This window comes from Eubalaena glacialis, chromosome 19, assembly GCF_028564815.1.
Source record: "Eubalaena glacialis isolate mEubGla1 chromosome 19, mEubGla1.1.hap2.+ XY, whole genome shotgun sequence".
Classification (NCBI taxonomy): Eukaryota; Metazoa; Chordata; class Mammalia; order Artiodactyla; family Balaenidae; genus Eubalaena; species Eubalaena glacialis.
In genome coordinates, this window is record NC_083734.1 from 25203575 (window position 1) to 25222769 (window position 19195).

At 33.9% G+C, this 19195-nt stretch overlaps 1 protein-coding gene across 2 annotated transcripts in view; it reads right to left on the bottom strand.

Annotated features, from left to right (window-relative positions):
- Positions 1–19195, bottom strand: part of MED13 (mediator complex subunit 13) — a 93105-nt gene that overhangs the window by 35729 nt on the left and 38181 nt on the right. For both annotated transcript variants that reach the window (XM_061175162.1, XM_061175163.1), the window contains 7 exons: positions 17040–17723; positions 6451–6664; positions 5364–5445; positions 3213–3334; positions 987–1077; positions 640–854; positions 165–361 (listed from right to left, as the gene is read on the bottom strand). In XM_061175162.1, the coding sequence (XP_061031145.1) occupies positions 165–361; positions 640–854; positions 987–1077; positions 3213–3334; positions 5364–5445; positions 6451–6664; positions 17040–17723 (1605 nt within the window). The remainder of the gene's footprint in view (positions 1–164; positions 362–639; positions 855–986; positions 1078–3212; positions 3335–5363; positions 5446–6450; positions 6665–17039; positions 17724–19195) is intronic.

Genomic DNA, 19195 nt, shown 5'->3' on the forward strand with positions numbered 1-19195 from the left:
CCAAACAAACACCATTACAAGCTATTAATCAGAAAATGATTTTTAGAATTTTCAAAAACCAGTATCTTTTTTCCAGGTACCAACATACTAGGTGCCTCTATGAAAAAAATTAAAGTTATATAAGCATTCATATACTATACCAATACTATATATTTAAATCATACCCCTCTTTGATGAATGGCATTGTAGGCCCTGAAGGAAGCAATTCCAATTTTCCAACAGTCCAACTCTGACGGTAAATACACTCTTCTGGCAATTTGATAGTAGGCAGACACTGGCTTGGTAGAGTTTTTAGAGGTGCAAACATGGAACATCCCACTAGAACTTGACAATTTTCAGGCTTATAGACATAAGAAAAATCCTACAATATAAAGACCATGACTTTTAGCATCTTATTTTCCAAGGGGAAAAAAAAAACAACTGACTCTAGCCCTTTTTTCCTGTCTTTAAACAAAATAATACAATGTAAATGTAATTCTACTCTTTTCTTAAATGCATTCTTAACAGTGTCACCATAATTCAAATTTGTTAATAACAAAATTAGAATCACTAAGAAAGGATTTTTGAATCTAGCAATAAACTAATTCTATACAAAAATATAGGAAGTGAATTATTTTTCTAGAAAAATAAAATACTTACTTTAATTTCAGAAGGTTTTGGGCTACAGAATCCTTCATCAACCTCAATTTTGAACTGTGCTCCTATACTAGAACTATTTCCTTCTAGAACAGTTCCTCCAGGTGTTGTATCCATACTACCATATTCTTTATTATTCATATTCATTGGGGAAAATCCCATAATATGTTGTTCCAATGATGGTGGTGTAGGATACATTTTATGAAGATCTGCAGTGCCTACATTTAATAAAACACACATTTTAACATAAGACTAAAAAGAAGTTACTCTGTGCTTAAAACAAAGTGGTGGGGAACTTTGTTGAGATTAAGTTTGCAGATTTATCTGGAACACAGATTTGGGAAGCTTACTTATGCAAGATAATGGGTCCAGATTTCCTGTCTTTGATTCCTTGCAGCCGGATTTATCATCTGATCCATTCGCCGATTTTTTAGATCCAGGCTATTAAAAAACACACACACACACACATTTCTCTGAAATTTAAATCCAATGTGATCAAGATAGTAATCATTCAGATGTAACTTGAAAGTAGAGCCCATTTGTTCTAGAGCCAAATATATACGAGATACAATTTAAAGATAAAAAACACATTTTAGGTAATCAATAACCCAGATTAGTTTTTCTACTGATTTGATAATGCTCCAAATAACAGAGGAAAAAGTTCCTTCAAGAAAATGACCAATACTTTCAAAATACATAGAACAACCTATTACTTAAAACCTATTAAAAAAAAAAAAAGGTAAGAAAACCTACTATAAGTGTTTGTAATTAACATCAGAATTGCCTCTTAGTAAGATACTCATAAAGCATTTGTCCCTTTAAATAAAAGACATTAAAGATTACTACATAATCAATCACCCCTCCAAATTCTTGTTTACACTTTTACCTTGTTCAATAATCTTCTTGCCCTGCAAAAACGCTACAACAGGTAAAACTAAGCAAAACTTCAGAAAGATCTCATACGACAAAGCAATAGGATCCCTAACTAAAGGTAAGTTTTAATACATTGAACAAAACAAGTTTTAGAATCTCTAATCTGTCACCGGTGTTGTTAGAGCTGACAACTTGGTTCCTTGTCTCCTGTTAGCCACCTTGTCTTAGATATGTAGACTGAGCTCTGATTACAACCTTTGACCTCAGAAGAGCCACTGCTGATACGTGAATGGTAGAGAGAGAAAGTACAAAAGTATCAAAGTATTCAGGGATATATTCACCTAAAATATACTATATTACGGGATGTGGAGTAAAAGTTTATGCATAGTGATATCTGCTTTATGTCACTTAATTGAAGAGACCAAATGTACTAGAGAAGTTTCCAAGCTACCTTTATGCAGATGAAAAAGGAATTCCCTTTTATAATGCAGCACCCAATTCATTAATTTGCCAGAGACTTGACATTCTAGGGAATCTCATTTTAAGCTTTAATTTCTTTTATCTTCACCTTTCTCTGCAAATGGGTGTTAAAGATTAAGTATTACTTTTTCTTCCTCTTTCATTATTATAGTATGTAGATGTCTTATAATAATGGCTGTGAAGCCAAACAAATTCAAAAGAAGTGGTATTCCTTAACAAACTGACAAGGCATATAACTTTAATGTTAATTACTTATTATTCTCTAATTGAGCCAATTTTTCGGTCATTTCTAAAACTAGAGGATCAAAGATTAGGTTAATAATTCTGCTTCCTCGAAATTGAGTCATTTGTTGAGACGTGGATGCATCTAGAGACTGTCATACAGAGTGAAGTAAGTCAGAAAGAGAAAAACAAATATCGTATATTAACGCATGTATGTGGAACCTAGAAAAATGGTACAGATGAACCGGTTTGCAGGGCAGAAGTTGAGACACAGATGTAGAGAACAAACATGGACACCAAGGGGGGAAAACCACGGTGGGGTGGGGATGGTGGTGTGCTGAATTGTGCGATTGGGATTGACATGTATACACTGACGTGTATAAAATTGATGACTAATAAGAACCTGCAGTACAAAAAAACAAAAAACAGCTAATACTAAACTTTCTTTGGGTTATTTGTATGGAAATATGTTAATATAAATGTTTCAGACATTACATGAAATTTCTAAAAATCTTATATGTTCTGGTATAATGTTATAAGTCATAATTCTAGTTATTAAAAAAAAATAATTCTGCTTCCTAAGGACTGGAGAAAAAGAACATATGGCAGAGCTCAAATTAAGCTTAATTAAACATGTCCTTCAAAGACAAAAAATAAAGAAAAAAACCCCTCCAAGTTTATAGGTGACATTATATCAAGAATGCTCAGGGAATTCCCTGGCGGTCCAGTGGTTAGGACTCTGTGCTTTCACTGCCGAGGGCCCGGGTTCAATCCCTGGTTGGGATCCTGAAAGCCAGGCGGTTCAGCCAAAAAAATAAAAATAAAAAAGGCTCAAACATGAGGTTAAAAAAGGACACCAATTAAAGAAATTTTATTCCAAAATATTTCCTATTGTTCACGGCTAAAACATAGTATTCAAGTCACTTATCACTTCTGAAAAATAAACTTATATAAAATCAAGGAAAACAAATTATAATTGTAATCATTAATAGGATACTCACTGTCAGTTCATCTTCATCGGAATTAAAAAGATTATCAAGGTCAGTATAAGAGACAGCCAGGTCTGAGTCATAAATCAAACTGGTTGACGGAGGACGGGCATGACTAGTAGGGCGTGGAGCATCTACATGTGTCAACCAGAAAAACAAAATCAAACATTCTACTACTGACCAAATGAGTATTATTCTATTTATTTAAGCTAGGCATATAACTTTATAAGCGTGTTATGCAATAAGAAATGGTGACTTGTTTAAAATTTAGACCTTTTTTTTCATAGAAATAAAGTTTTAAATATATGGTCATACCTTCCCCAGGAAGCTCACCAAAGGCTATGTAATCCATAACATAGCTAAGGAATCTACATTAATAATATGTCAAATAAAAATATAAACACTATCAGGACAACAGAATTAAACACACACACATTTAATTTTTCTATCTTCCTGAAATATAAAGGAAGCACAGAATAACTAAGTTCTCTGGCTCTTGAGTCAGACAATTAATTTGAATCCCAACTCCAACACTAACAGTATGACAAGAATTAAATGCGACAGAATGTAGATAAAGCACTTTCGCCCAGTGCCAGGCACTTAAGTACTCACTTAAGTACCTCTTAGTTAAGTTTCATTTCAGTTCTAAAATTTTATTTTCCTTTTTTTTTTTTCTTTCCAGTTTTAGGGGAAAAAATGACTACTTTAGAAAAAATAAAAATACAAATGAAAGGTAAATTCCTCTTACATTCCCACACAAGAAAGAAAAAAAAAGCAGTTTGGTGTATAAACCTTCCAAAGCATCCTCCGAATGGTTAAACAACTTGAAATAGCCCTCCCTTTCAGAAAGGTGAAAGTCACTTTCCAAATGCCTCTGCATATTGTCCTAAAGATTCACTAAGGCAGTAGTTCTGAAATTTTTAGAGTGTGTAAAAATCATCTAGGATATTTATTAAAAACCAAGATTTCCCAGTTTCACCTCAAAACATGCTCCAGAATGTGGCAGATGGTCCACATTTTGAGAAAGCCTCACCACAGGGACAATTACACATTTCCTATATCCTAGGGTAGGTAAACAGGCTAAAAAACCCAAATTGTTAACTCACTTTAAGCTACTTAGAACCACTGACCACTAAATTTATTTCATGAAAGACCATCTCTTCCTTATTCAGATGGACTTTTTTTCTTACTCCTGTTTTTGGTTGCACAGAGCCTGACTGACCCTCTTTATTTATTCCAAATACTAAAACAAAACTTTGCCCCTAAAAGACACATACCAAAGGACAACTTCTTCTGCCTCCATCAAAAATTAAATAGATCTTGTAAAAGAACTAATATATCATGTCTCTCTATTCTATTCACAAGTAGCACAAGTCAGACACTTTCAAAGTGGAGTCTTCACCACTGTATCTCCAGTGCCGAGAACAGTGCCTACACATAACATGTGCTCAATAAATATTTGTTAAATTAATGACCTCAGCAACAGTTCTTCTAACTTGGGGAGAGGGGGAGAAAAGGACAACCAAATTACAGTAAAGTCTAATTCATAAATTGAGTTTTTAGATCTGAGAGAGATCTCAGGTGATGATCTTATCCTATCTCCTCATTTTACAGCTGAAAATTATTTTTATTTGTTAAAAAAGGAGGGACTTCCCTAGTGGCAAAGTGGTTAAGAATCCGCCTGCCAATGCAAGGGACACGGGTTCGATTCCTGGTCCGGGAAGATCCCACATGCTGCAGAGCAACTAAGCCCGTGCACCACAACTACTGAGCCCACGTGCCACAACTACTGAAGCCCGAGCACCTAGAGCCCGTGCTTGACAACAAGAGAAGCCACCTGTGTGCCGCAACGAGGAGTAGCCCCCGCTCACCACAACTAGAAAAAGCCCACGCACAGCAATGAAGACCCAAGGAAGCCAAAAATAAAAATAAATTAAAAAAAAAAAAGGAAAGAAGTTCCAACAATTCAAAACAGAATTTCTATCACCTAAACTTGCTTCTCCCAGTACAAGATAAACAATAAATCCACCATTTTAAGATAGGTCCCTTTCTATGAAATATATGAATTATGCAAAAAGGAACACTAAAAGTCCAACAATATCAGATTACTTTGGAGTAACAATCCTGGAATGCAGTATTTTAATTAGAAAATTAAAGTTTTACCTTGCTTGATAGAGGGACTAAATAATGACATAGCATCTTCTTCATGTGATAACACTGTTACACTAGATGGCACATCTTCTACCTGCATACAATATTACATATTAGACTGAAATACATATTTTACAATAAAATATACCAACTATTGAGTAGCTATGTATCAAGCATTCTGCTGGGTGTAGTACAGACATCAATAACTCTCACAACTAATCTATATATGATAAGGAAGTAGTACACTCATTTTACAGACAAAAAATAGTTCTAAAGATAACCCAGGAAATACAGCTGATAAGTAGTGGAGCTGGGATTTCAACCTAAATCTGTCAAATTCCAAAGTCCATGTTCTTTCTACAATACCTACTGCCTTCCCAGATACTACTGTTTTCACATTTACAGAAGAACAAAATGTCAAGTACCTGGCACACAGTAAGGCTAAATAAAACTCTGTGAAATTAATTCTTTGTATTAAACATATTATTGGGTCCTTTTTGCAATTTTACAGCTTTCAATTTCCAATTTTGTATTTACGGCAAGCAGAGTTATCTTAATAGATTACTCTGTCCTTAATAGATCCTCAAATATTTGATTTTTAAAATTTTAGTCAAGTAAGTATTTGTACATCTCACACTTTATTCACATAACATTTTACTTTCAGGGGCACTATAGGTTCTTGATTCACATATTCAAAATATCATGTATTTTATAAACTCAGTGATGTGTATTTTACTGCATTTTTGAAAACTGGTAATTCACTTACAGCATAGTTTAACTCAGAATCAAAACAGTTCGTCTACCTAAATGTCCTGATTTCAATATAACAGAAATTAATGCACTCTTTCTCCAATCTCAGAACTTTTACAAGTTTATTTACTTTATTGTTTAATAAAGATCTTTTCATTATCAGAGACCAGCTATAATTTCAAGCCCATACAAGCTCTTAAATTGTGTACAATGTGCCTGATTTACCTATTTTTTAAAAATGTTTTTCTCAGTTAAAATGATGAATTTTTTTTTTCCAAATAGAAGTGTGGTACTATATGCAGAGCTACAGATCATCAGTGACACTTTGGTGTACTTTGATTTCTCTTACCTTGTGTTTTTTTCCAGCTTCTCTCTCATTATTTTGTCTATCTTTCTTATCAGGAAAAAGGAATTCCTCATCTCCTTCAACAAATGCATATGGATCAATTTTAGGTTCTTGTTCTGAATCAGATGCTATTGCTGAAAGATACTGATTTTTAATTTGATATTGCTGCACTAATTCATCAGAAACTTTTAAAGTTTTCTTACATTGCACCATTAACCTGCATAAAGAAATAAAAATAGAAAATTAATCATATTCTCCATAAAAGTATAACAAATTTCCAAAATGACTTAAGTATCATAAACTTTTTAGAATTATTTAAAAAAAAGAATTATTTAAAGATGATCTAATTTGCAATCCTTCATTTTACAAATGAAGAAACTGAGGCATAGAAAGGTTATGTGATTTACTGAAGTATCAAATTTAGCAATAGAGAAATGGAGCTAAAATCCTGGTCTCACAGTCTTTCCACCAAAATGTGCTGTCTTTTGGTTATCCACTCTGTTCCCAAGTCCTCAATCGCATTAACTTGTCCAAATCCATTCACTTGAAAGGGATTCAAATCTAAACTGTTCCAGCACAGAAACTCTCAAAATGTGGGCTATACAGTGAGACACTACTTTTATACAATTTATACCTTTATACAATGAAAGTGATTATCCTTTTCCTACTGCCATGAGTGGATATATTTTAAGTTTAAAAAACTTAAGAGCATGACTTGTGTTTCATAAAAATAACATTATTACCATAAATCCAGCAAAACGTTTTACAGTGTCAAACAGAGTTTCGGCGCAAGTATCTCAGAGGTTTTTACTAATCACGTTGGAAAATCAATTATTAGTCTTTTGGTTCCACATGGTGAATGATAAATATATGTTTATACTCTCCTAAAATATCCAATAAAATGACAAAGGACAACAGAACAGGCGAGAAGACAACACTGAAGTTAGAAAGATAACTATTGGAAAGAGACCAGAGAAAGGTGAAATCTAAGGCTTAGAGAGGGAAGCCAGAAGAAGCTGATCTGCACCACAGAACCCTGAAAATCATCAGGACTTTTACATCTCTGAAGACCAAGGTGCTTGGTGAGTGGGAAGAGAGAAATGATTCATTTTTGGTTTGTGTATGACACTTTTAGACTCCCAAATTCATGTTCGCTATGGTTTGCAAAGCTGAGATTCCCATGCTGCCATAATAATGGCAGCCAGGCTTCTAGTCAGATAATGCTCAAAATCCTGCAATAACTATTTTACCCTGAGTAAAAAACAAAGTCCTTATAATATCCTACCAAAGCTTTCCATGATCTGTCTCCTCTTTTCCCCTCCAACTTCATCTATTATTCTACTCCTCCCTCTCTTACTCTTCTTCCAAGGTCTTCCTTGATAATCCTCAAACAGGTCAGACAACTTCTGGCTGTTCTCTTTGTCTGGAACATTCTTCCTCCAAATATCTGCATGGCCAACTCCCTCACTTCCTTCAAGTCTTTGTTTAAATGTCACCTTATCTACGAGATCTTATTTAAAATTGCAATATGCCCACTGCCTCACCACTGATCTCCCTTACCGGGCTCTGTTTTTCCCTCCATAGCATTTATCTCTTAATATACTATATAATTTGCTTATGTTCATGGTTGTCTGTCACTCCCACTAGACTATAAACCTCTAAATGTCAGGGATCTTATCTTTGTTTACTGAACTATCCCAAATGCCTAGAAGAGTGCCTGGCACATAATAGGTGCTCAGTAAATACCTGCTAAATTAATACATGAAATCTAAAAGCCACACAGGATTGAGATACTGTGTTTGCATTAATAATTCTAAAATACAGTATGCTGTACTTTGAAATAAATCATCTTTATTCATTAGGAAGTGATACTGCTGCCGCTACTTGTCTGTCCTGAGTATCAGGATAAAACAATCATAAGAGAAGTAAGATTTGGAATCAATAAAGGTATTTGATAGTTTATAAATTCTTTGAATGACAGAGATATCGTATCTTGTTAAGCTATTCACCAATGTCCAGCACTAGAAGCACTCTATACCCTATCAACTAAGGTTGAAACAGAGGTCATCAGAAGAATAACTGACATTTTCTAAACATGCTATCAAATATGATATATGTCACTGTTATTTCAATGTGCCTCAGATTTATCCCCAAACTAAAATCCCAAGTCCACAAAAACTTTCTTCCATAGGAACACATAACTGTCAATGGGCTATATTCCACAATTACCTGTTAGAATAGTTCTGGTCTATAAATGAATAAGCATTTATTTCTTAGAAAAAGCTTTGTACCTCACCATATTAGACCCTAAATGTTTCCTGAATTGTCTATCAGATACCAATGTGAATCTTTTCAAAATAGCATTTCCATCTACTTTGACATGTATTTTCTTATTTAATACTTAAAATAACATCATGAAAATAGGAACGAGAGGGTGTGCTGACTTTGATATGAAAATTATGTTGAAAGAAATGGTCACATGGTGGCAGAGTTAGGGCTGGAAAGATTTTAAGTATGCCAATTCACATAACTATTCATAGGCGAAAAGTATAAGAACCTACCCCCCTCACCCCCAGTCACTAACCTGAAAGACTACTCTGTGTTGAGGTGAATAAAACAACTGTTTTTCATATTAAGTTGTCCTCTAGCAGAAGCATAAAAACTGCCACACTCTTTATGCAAGTAGTTGTTAAGCTAGTAGGCAGTAACATTAAAAGGAAAAATCCTACTGCACAGGGCTCTACTAGGAATAAAAATGAGTAAACCAAATGCAATACCTAAAGACAACTTTTTGTTATTTTATTGAATGGTTCTCACAGACAGTGGGATATGCAAAGAATTTAAATGAAGTCAATAATATCAAGAGTATCGTCACAATAAATTAAAAATATAAATTATTTACATTACACATCCTTCTATATTTAAAACTGATAAAAATAGAAATTAAAATTGCTTTTTAAGAGATGCCAAATTAAAAACTCAAGTTAGCATTTCTTCACTCTCCAATTATATAGTATACATACACTTTTTGTGAATAGGAACAACACACCTCTCCTTTTCTAAAATGAACTTTCACATATAGCCAAATAGTTAACTACAGAGATAGTTTCAATCAAATATAAAGCTAAATACAGACAAACTGGAAAAGAATGATTAGGTACAGCCATGAACAGGAAGCTTTGCAATGCCCATAGCAAACTGAATTACTTTTATATTATTCATTAACTATATCTCCTTCCTCTCACTGTGACAAAGTTACATACTATCCTAAAATGTACTTGTAGAGAATTTAACATGGCCTATAGCATATGCTTTTATGCCTTTATTCAATAAAAATTCTTCTGGACAAGGTGTGACAATATTTTGGAATCGGCAATTACAGAAGGAGATAAGCTACAGTTCAGGAAATGTTAATTAAGAAATGAATTCAATAAATCTCAAAAAAATTTTAATAGTAACTTTTCCAGTACCATCTCCAACATTCATAACCAATCCTTAAACTGAGTCAAGCTAGCTGTCAAAAGTACAGCTTTATTGCATTAAAGTAAGATAGCAAATAAGGAAGACTTAAAGAAAAGAAAAAAAATCTTAAAAAGAAAAAAATCTTAAAAGGTTTAGAATACAATAAATCAAGTTTATTTCATCATAGACTTCTTTCTATGAAACAAAAAATTAGAAACTATCTTTTAGAGATCAAATAATGCATTATATAACTAGATACATACAATAAAAATCTGGTATATACATATTATATACAACATAAGAGCTAATTCTATTGAGGGATATTACGGTTAAGATATCATGATGTATTTTTTATACTGAACAAGACATAATAAGAACTATGCTCAAGTACAGTTCTTTGTTTGTTCAGGGTTTAGAAAGGTTCCTTCTGAATCAGAGTTACAGATTATTTTAGACTGGCACAAATTCTACTAAAACTAAGTGCTAGACCCTTGAAAAAATACATTTAAAAACAACTGTAATGTTTCTTGGCAGAAATTTTGCTTTCTTTAAAACTTACAAGGTCTTAAGCCACTATTCTAAAATAGATGCTATCATTAATAAAGAAACTAAAAATAATTAGAAGCAAAAAGAAAATAAAGATATTTGCCACAGATGTGTATATCTTGTGTGGGAGATATGCTATGCTCCACCCCCAACCTCTCTCTCCCCTCCAAATAAATTCTAACAAATTAGAAAAGGAATTTTGCTTTAAAGTAGCTGCTAAAAAATTTGGCATCGACTGCTGCACATGAAGTCTAAGAATAAAGGAAATGCTTAGAAATGATGAAGTAATTACTCTGCACTAGTTAAGCAGCCACCACCATCTAAAACTGAAAAAGAGTACCTCTTTTCAGAGGTACTGAAAGCCTCTGAAAGCCTTATGAAAGCCTAGTGCCCACCCCTTAATACTAATCAATGGAAAACTTCATTTATTTATGCCAAATAGAAACCGAGTTGTCACTTAACATAAATAAAACAAAGGTCTAAATTTCTCCTCCATAATTTTCTAAAAAGGCACACATCTGTAGAAGTCAACTACTATAAAGAAACCATTTTTTAATTTCTACTGATGCATTCTTGCCCCTCTAATTGGCCGTAAAGTTCTTTAGTCTACTCCACAACATCTATAAAATCCCTCCATCCCTACCATGTCTTTCTAATTTCCTAATGAGCCCCCTGTATCACCTTATAAATAATATTTTGCCACTCCGTTATATAGCCCTCCTCCACTCTTTAGGTCTCATTTCTCACCGTGACACACCAAACCACTAAGCAGCACCCTATAATCTATCCATACAAAACTACATAAAGCTTCTGATCTCCATAAATGGAATTATTCTCCACTCTGGCTCTGCATCCCTACTATAGCTTATATATATACCTGTATCAGAGAATTTAATGCTATTTTCCATTAGACTACAATTTCATTTAGGGCCAGGACCCAAATTTACTTTATACCGCAACAGTGCCTTACAGTATCTTGTATATTATAGAAATTTCAGTTTTATTCAAACTGAAAAAGTGCATCTTTGAGGAGTATGAATTTAAAAAGACAACCTTCCTAAGAAAGGAGAAAGAATATAGGAGTTGCAACAGCCCTCTAATTAACCTCATTAAAATTAACTGCTATATATTTAAAAACATTTTCAAAACTCAGAGCATGGAAAAAGATAATAGAAATTTACAATGACTGGGTAACACAAATTCACAAATTTTTTTATATAAAACAAACCAGGTTTTTGAATGGATTACTCTTATTACCAGAAATATGTTTGATCATATTACATCTTTAAAAATATAGAATGCTTCTACAAAGAATTTAAGATTGTTTAAGTGACATTAAGAAAGCGTAATAGTAATTCTTAGAATTTATTTTTAATGACAAGAGACATCATCTGACTTTGTCAACTGGCTTTGCCAAATTGCTATAAGGAGATGACTGATCCTCATGATATCCCATCTCAAGTAATAGTAAGAGCAGGTACTTGAATTAATAAGTTATTCCAACAAGATCTTTTTAACTATGAGAAAAAATAACTTTTGTTTTAGCACAACACGAACACTGAAGACCATGCCAGGTATTTTACTGTGGTCTGGGGAGACTAAAACAGTATGGGAGAGAGCTCCCTAGTGAAACTTAATCATTAAACATGTTTGGCATATCTAATTTAATAACTTTTAACAGAAATTTGAACTCTAAAGTTATTTGTAACATTAAAGCACCTCAACATTACTAACATTTTGGGCTGGAAAATTCCTTGTTGTGGGGGACAGTCCTATACACTGTAAGATATTTAGCAGCATCCCTGGCCTCTACCTACCAGATGTCAGTAGCACACGCCCAGTTGTGACAACCAAAATATCTCTAGTCATTGCCAAATGTCACCTGGGGGTGGGGGGATGGGAGGCGGCCAGAAACTGCTCCAATTGAGAACTACTGCCAGTAACTCCAGGAAGATAAAATAAAATCATCTAGATGATTAAAATGTAAGACCAAAACTTCTAACCTACCAAGTATAAAACAGGTGTATTCCATAAATATTTCTCAGTTCATATAGCAGCGAGGACTCTGATGGTTGACCTTCTGTACTATCTACCCTATTCTAATCTAGTATTACAATACAAAAACAAGGATTCTATCTACAAGTAATTTGTGTCACAACACACATTTTAGTAACTAGCATAACCAAAACTGTATTCATGTTCAACTTTAAAAACAAAAAAACCTCTATTCAATCTTTTATGTCTTCTTTTTATGAGGTAGAAAAAGATGGTGACCAGGAACAGGTAGAGGCATGTATTTTCTTTAATTTACATAATCATGACCCAGAACCATTCTACTCTGCATGTTACCTTTCTACATTATGCTTCTTCCTCATTCTTATTCAATGAGAAAAATGCCAAAGTAATTTTAGAACCAACTCTTAAGGTTAAGCTGTATTAACTTCTAAGAGACCTTCATTTCACTTACAGATGCTCATGCACACAAGCAGCCAATACACTAAGTAAAGTTATGGCTAGAATTCTTAAACCTAATGAATATAATATGTCCATAAAAACTCACTCTTAAAGTTCTTAAAACTGAAAATATTCACATCACTACATTTTTACATACATTAAATAAGAAAATGTAACACCTAGAAAGAAATGTTTTAAAATCATAAAGTAATCTAGGACCATACTGTCATTTCATTCATCCAACATCTGCTGAATGTCTATGTGCCTAGGATTGTTCCGGGAAGGCACGCGTGCGTGCGTGCGTGCGTGCGTGTGTGTAAGTTGGAAGAACACAGTAGTACACAAGACCAAGTCCTTGCCCTCATAGAGCTTACATTCTAATAGGGAAGAGACCATTAACAAACATATAATTTCAGATAATTATATATATGGAGAAAATGAAAGTAGTACACAGGATAGGTTGTGACTTGGGGATTAAAGAGAGGTCACAGTTTAGGTACTGTGGTCAAGGAAATACCTCCTGAGAAGGTAACTTTTGAGTTCAACTGAACAGTAAGGGGTGAGGTATTCCCCCCACCCCGTAATCCAATTCTAAAGGCCATGAAGAATGACCTTAACTTTTTTGAAGGAATAGCAAGAAAGCTGGTGTGGTTAAATCAGGAAGCAAACAGGAGAGCAGTAAATACAAGTAAAGAACTAGGTATGCAGGAGATTGTGTAGAACCTTACAGATGAGGGAAAGAGTATGGATTTTATTCTAAATATAAAGGGAAACTACTGAAGAGTTTTAAGCAAATGAGTAACATTATATTTAACTTACAATGATCACTCTGACTGCTGTATAGAGACTATATAAAGAGAAGTATAGAATCAAGGAGACCAACAGTTTCAGGCAAGAGTTGAAGTTAGCTTAGATTTTTATATTACATCCAGCACAGATAAGATTAAGATCTTTTAAGCCTTGTTTCCAAGACATCATTTGCTTTCAAAAAATCTGCTGACTAATTTATTAACTAAGTCGTCTTCCATGATCATAAGGGTATTCTGAAGTCCCTCTATTTCAAGTCCAGATTAATTTTAATTTAAAAAAAAAAGTCATACTAGAATGCTTTTAAGATTCAAAGTGCTAGATGAAGCACACGGGTTTGTCTATTAAAATAATAACAGAGGAATTTTAAAAGAAAATACATCTCTAACAGTAGGGAAAATGAGAAAGAGGCTATAAATAGATCAGGAATTTTACTTAGTCTCAGGGAAGCTCAAAATCAATGAAACACAGCAGAGAAAGTTCATGGCTTACAATATGCAAGAGGGGGCTAAGGGCAAACCATATAAACAACAGGAGAGCCAAACTGCCTAAAAACCAGAGAAAATCTGGACTTAAATCTCTAGACAGAAATGAAAAAAAGCTGAAAAAGGAAAAACAAAGTGTTCCTATTTTTTTATAACCATTTTAAAAATTGAAGTATCGTTTATTTACAATGTTGTGTGTTTCAGGTATACAGCAAAGTGATTCTGTTTTGTGTGTGTGTGTGTGTATATATATATTCTTTTTCAGATTCTTTTCCATTATAGATTATTACAAGATATTGTAATATAGTTCCCTGTGCTAGCTATACAGCAGGTCCTTGTTGTTTATCTATTTTATATATAGTAGTGTGTATATGTTAATCCCAAACTCCTAATTTATCCCCCTGTCCCTGCCCCCCAGTCCTGAAAGGGTTCCTTTTCTAAGAAAAATGAATAAACTACCTGGTGAAGGCACAAGATCCTTTTCATCCTGGAAGTTTAGGTACAAGGCCTCCCCTCCTAAACATCCCCTACCCTATTAACATAAAGCAAAGTTTCTGGAACTGATACACAGTTCATTCTAAAATATTTGTTGAGTGAGTTAAGTCCTGCCAAGCAACAAGGCTCTGCCTTTATACAGCTCCTCTATTCATTCCCTCAGCTCCTCTATTCATTCCCTCATTCTAAAATGTGTAAGATGAAACAAGAAGAAGACATATGATGAGAATCAGTATAGTAAAGAAAAAGACCAAAATAAAGTAATTCTAAAGGAAAAAAAGTTACAGGACATTAAGCAAGGGGTTGCTATTTTTAAAAAGAAGTTTAGAAATTAAAAAAACATGAGAAACAAATATTAAGACTTTAAGAAAGGGGCTAGAAGTTGAGGAATACCCTCAGAAAAAAAAGATGGAAAATGAGAGAAAATACACAAGTTCAATATCTGAATTCTAGAGGTTCTGCAGAGAATGGGGGAAAAAAATGGAGATATTTTCCAAGAAAAGAGAAACTTCCCAGTGACGGGACAAAAAAGACTTCAAATTGAACCAGCCCTCCTCAAAAGTTCAGTACAAGGACTGAATAAAAGACCACGATGTATACACGTATTCTTGCGAAATTTCAACATTCTAAGCTAAAGACCCTAAAAGTTTTAGAGACTGATAGAGAAGGAAATGTAATCTTTGCAAACTACTTGGCCTTGCATTGATAAATAGGTAGACAGTTTTAATGAATATAACGGTAAAATGAATATAATGGTTGGTTGACTTTCACCTTTAAAAAAACACTGTAACTGATTCACTTTGCTTTACACCTGAAACTAACACAACATTGTAAACTATACTCCAATAAAAATTTTTAAAAACCCCACTATAGATAAAAATGCAAAAAGCTTGTGGGACAGATAATAAATATAATCAGAACAACACAGAAAGTAAAGGGAGACCTGAAAAAAACCCTATTTCTGCCCCAAAGTATGTCATACATATTGTGGACAAAGAAGGCAAACCACAGAACAGAGGAAGATATCTGTAGCACATATAACTAATACAAGATTGATAGCCAGAATATACGAAGAATAACTAGGAGGAAAAGAAAAGAAAAGAAAAAAAAATGGACTAAAAATGATATCCAAGGGGTTTCCCTGGTGGCGCAGTGGTTGAGAATCTGCCTGCCAATGCAGGGCACACGGGTTTGAGCCCTGGTCTGGGAAGATCCCACATGCCGCGGAGCAACTAGGCCCGTGAGCCACAACTACTGAGCCTGCATGTCTGGAGCCTGTGCTCCGCAACAAGAGAGGCCACGACAGTGAGAGGCCCGCGCACCGCGATGAAGAGTGGCCCCCGCTCGCCACAACTAGAGAAAGCCCTCGCACAGAAACGAAGACCCAACACAGCCAAAAATAAATTAAAAAAAAAAAAAAACCTATAAAAAACAAATGATATCCAAGGCACATATAATTAATATAAGATTAATAACCAGAATATGAAAAGAATAAATCAGGAAAAAAAAGAAACGAAAATAGACTAAAACATATGATATACAGGCCTGTAAACACTTTAAGTGATGCTTAACCTCACTAGGGATCTGTAAAACATAGTAAGACAATAATAGGCCATTCTGCATGCAGCAGATTAGCCAAATTAAAAGTCTCATAATACCAAGTACTGAGGAAAATGTAGAACAGCTATTCTCATACTCTGCTGGTTGATGAGGGTGTAAACTAGTATAGTTTGGAGAGTAACTTGGCAACAACCCTTCATGTTGAATATCGACATACCCCATGGTCCAGCAATTCCACTTTTTGCTGTATTCCCTAGAGAAATTCTTATATATATAAGTATACAAGGAAATGTGTACAAAAAAGTTCACTGCTACATCCTTTGTGAAAAATTGAAAATAACCAACATGTCCATCTCAAGAGAGTAGATAAATTATGGCATATTCATAACAAAGAAATACTAGAGAGCAAGTAAAATGAATTAACTAGAGCTACATGTACAAAAACATGTATAGAAATGATAAATACCAAATTCAGGACAGTGGAAGGAAGAATGGAGGAAGAAAAATAGTACACAGGGGTTCTAACTGTATGTAAAATTCTTAAGTTTGTTGATGGATAAATGTTATTATTTTCTCCACTTTTTTGTGACTAAAATATTTCATAATAAAGAGGTTCCCTGAGGAAAAATCACAGTAAAGAAATTATGCAAAATTAATACTCCAATACTCAAAGGATTTATTATTGTAAATCCTACCCTGAAACCATTCTGGAGTCCTACTATTAAGAACCTACATCATTTCCACCCTTAAATTATAATAGTGACTATTAAAAAAAATACATACTCTGTAACTGATGTTACACTTTCCTGTCCAAAAGGTCCAACTGGATCATCCTTGAATTTATCACTTGGAAGTTGAGGTGGTAAAAACTCTAAATTTTTTTTCTTTGGGACCTTGTAATACTTCCAGGCTATATTAGCTTCATCTTCTTCCAAGTTTACTGCTGTACCAACATATATTGTAGGTTCTACAGCTTCCTGGAATTGAGCTGGGAAAGACTGGGATAAACTGTCTATCCTATCTTCAATTGGTTTAGAAGGAACCAAGGGATCCGGTGTTGGCATTTGATAAAAATGTTGACTTTGAGGAGTTGAAGGTGTTTTAGTCACTCCTTCATCAACCACATCACATGGGTGAGGACTAAGTGGGGGTGGTTGAGGTGAATTTGCCATTTCAGTGCCGTGCATCTGAGGAGTCTTTGCTACATCATTAGTTCGGATGTTTGAAAATCTCACTTGACTGTCTGGAGCAGAGATCACAAGTCTTTGGCTGGCTGAATCTGTGTCCATGCCAACATCATCGCTAACAGATACACGATGGTGAAAAGGAGTCAAGGGGCGTTTTTGTGGTTTTTCACTCTTTTCTTGCTTTTCATTGGTCTTGTGCTTCGGAAGTACTTGTTGTTGCTGACTTAAAGTTGGTGCCTGTCCTTGTTGTCCAGGATTTCTTGGTTTGAGATTTTTGTGCCTGAAAAGTTAAAAGAAAGGTTTATTTATAGTATAACTATTGTATCAAAGTATACAAGTTAACAGACTTAGAAATTTTGGATGTCATTTGTTTTTCACACATAATCCTAAAAGTAAAATTATTTGAATTTACATAGAAAAAAAAATACTTTGTACAGTGGCCTAAAACTAAGAGCATGCAGAAAGCTTCATAAAAGCCAATCTCTCATCCTCATTTAACATGTGATCAGATAGCCAAAGATGATCTGCCTTACATAATCTAAATATCTTAGTATCTGAATAAATACAGAGATAAGATTCTAGTTATTTTAATATAAAAAGGTATAAAATGTCCTCAAATTTATTCATTTATGAATGTACCTGATATTTTACCATTCGTAATTGTTATAAATCAATGTCAACAGCTTGGCTGAGCTCAGTCATCATCTACGATCCTACAGCAACCAGCTAGGAAACTTACTCTACTGGACTGAAGTTAGATCAATCAAGATTGTAGTTATATCCATCTGGATAGTTATGGAATTGACTGGTTGATGCCCCATACCATACCTACCTTCCTTCTCCCAAGGCTTACCAATACAGAAAGAATAAGCTGACTGGAAAGGAAAAAGAAAAGGAAGTACCTAAAAGAATTTATTCCTCATGATGTGAAGCAATTCTAAATTGAAGAATTTAAAACTATATACCTTAAAATCTAATAATTTTATTCAAAGTTTAAGATTTCTTTCAGTGCAGTAAAAATACTGTGTACTTTGAGATTTCCAAACTCAACTGATATTAGTGTATATAAAATATTTTTTAAGTAAAAAACTAGAAAAAAAATTTGCAGGGATTTGGAGTTAAAGCATTAAGTATTCATTAGGTTTTTTTTGTTTGTTTTTTTTTACAATATATTTTATTAATGGTTTTGTTATATCAGAGGTAACTTGAAAGACTATTAAAAAGCAGTGGCAGGCCCTTTTTCAAAGAACCCTCTCTACTGAGAGAACATGCTGAGACACCCTTTTGTACAGAGCCTGGGACCTCTTATTGTACATGAGGGGAAAAAAAGCATGAAAGTTATCAAAGAAAACTGCAGTTATGTCAAAAGGACACAGGAGAAATCCATCATTACTCTGACACCAAAATCAAAGACATCATAAGAAAAGGAAATCACAGAACAATATTCCTTAAGAACACAGATGTAAATCATTAACAAAATATGAGCAAATGAGTAATATATAAACTGAGAATACATCATAACCAAATGGAATTCGTCCCACGAATGTAAGGTGTAACATTCACAAAAGAAAAACCAATATTATTCATCACATAACAGAATAAAACAGAAAACCATATGATCATCTCAATAAATATAGAAAAACATGACAAAATTCAACACGTATTCATATAAAAAGACTCAGCAAGCAAGTATTAGAACTTAGTCCAATGAAGGACGTCTATGAAAAACTACAACTAACATCATACTTAATG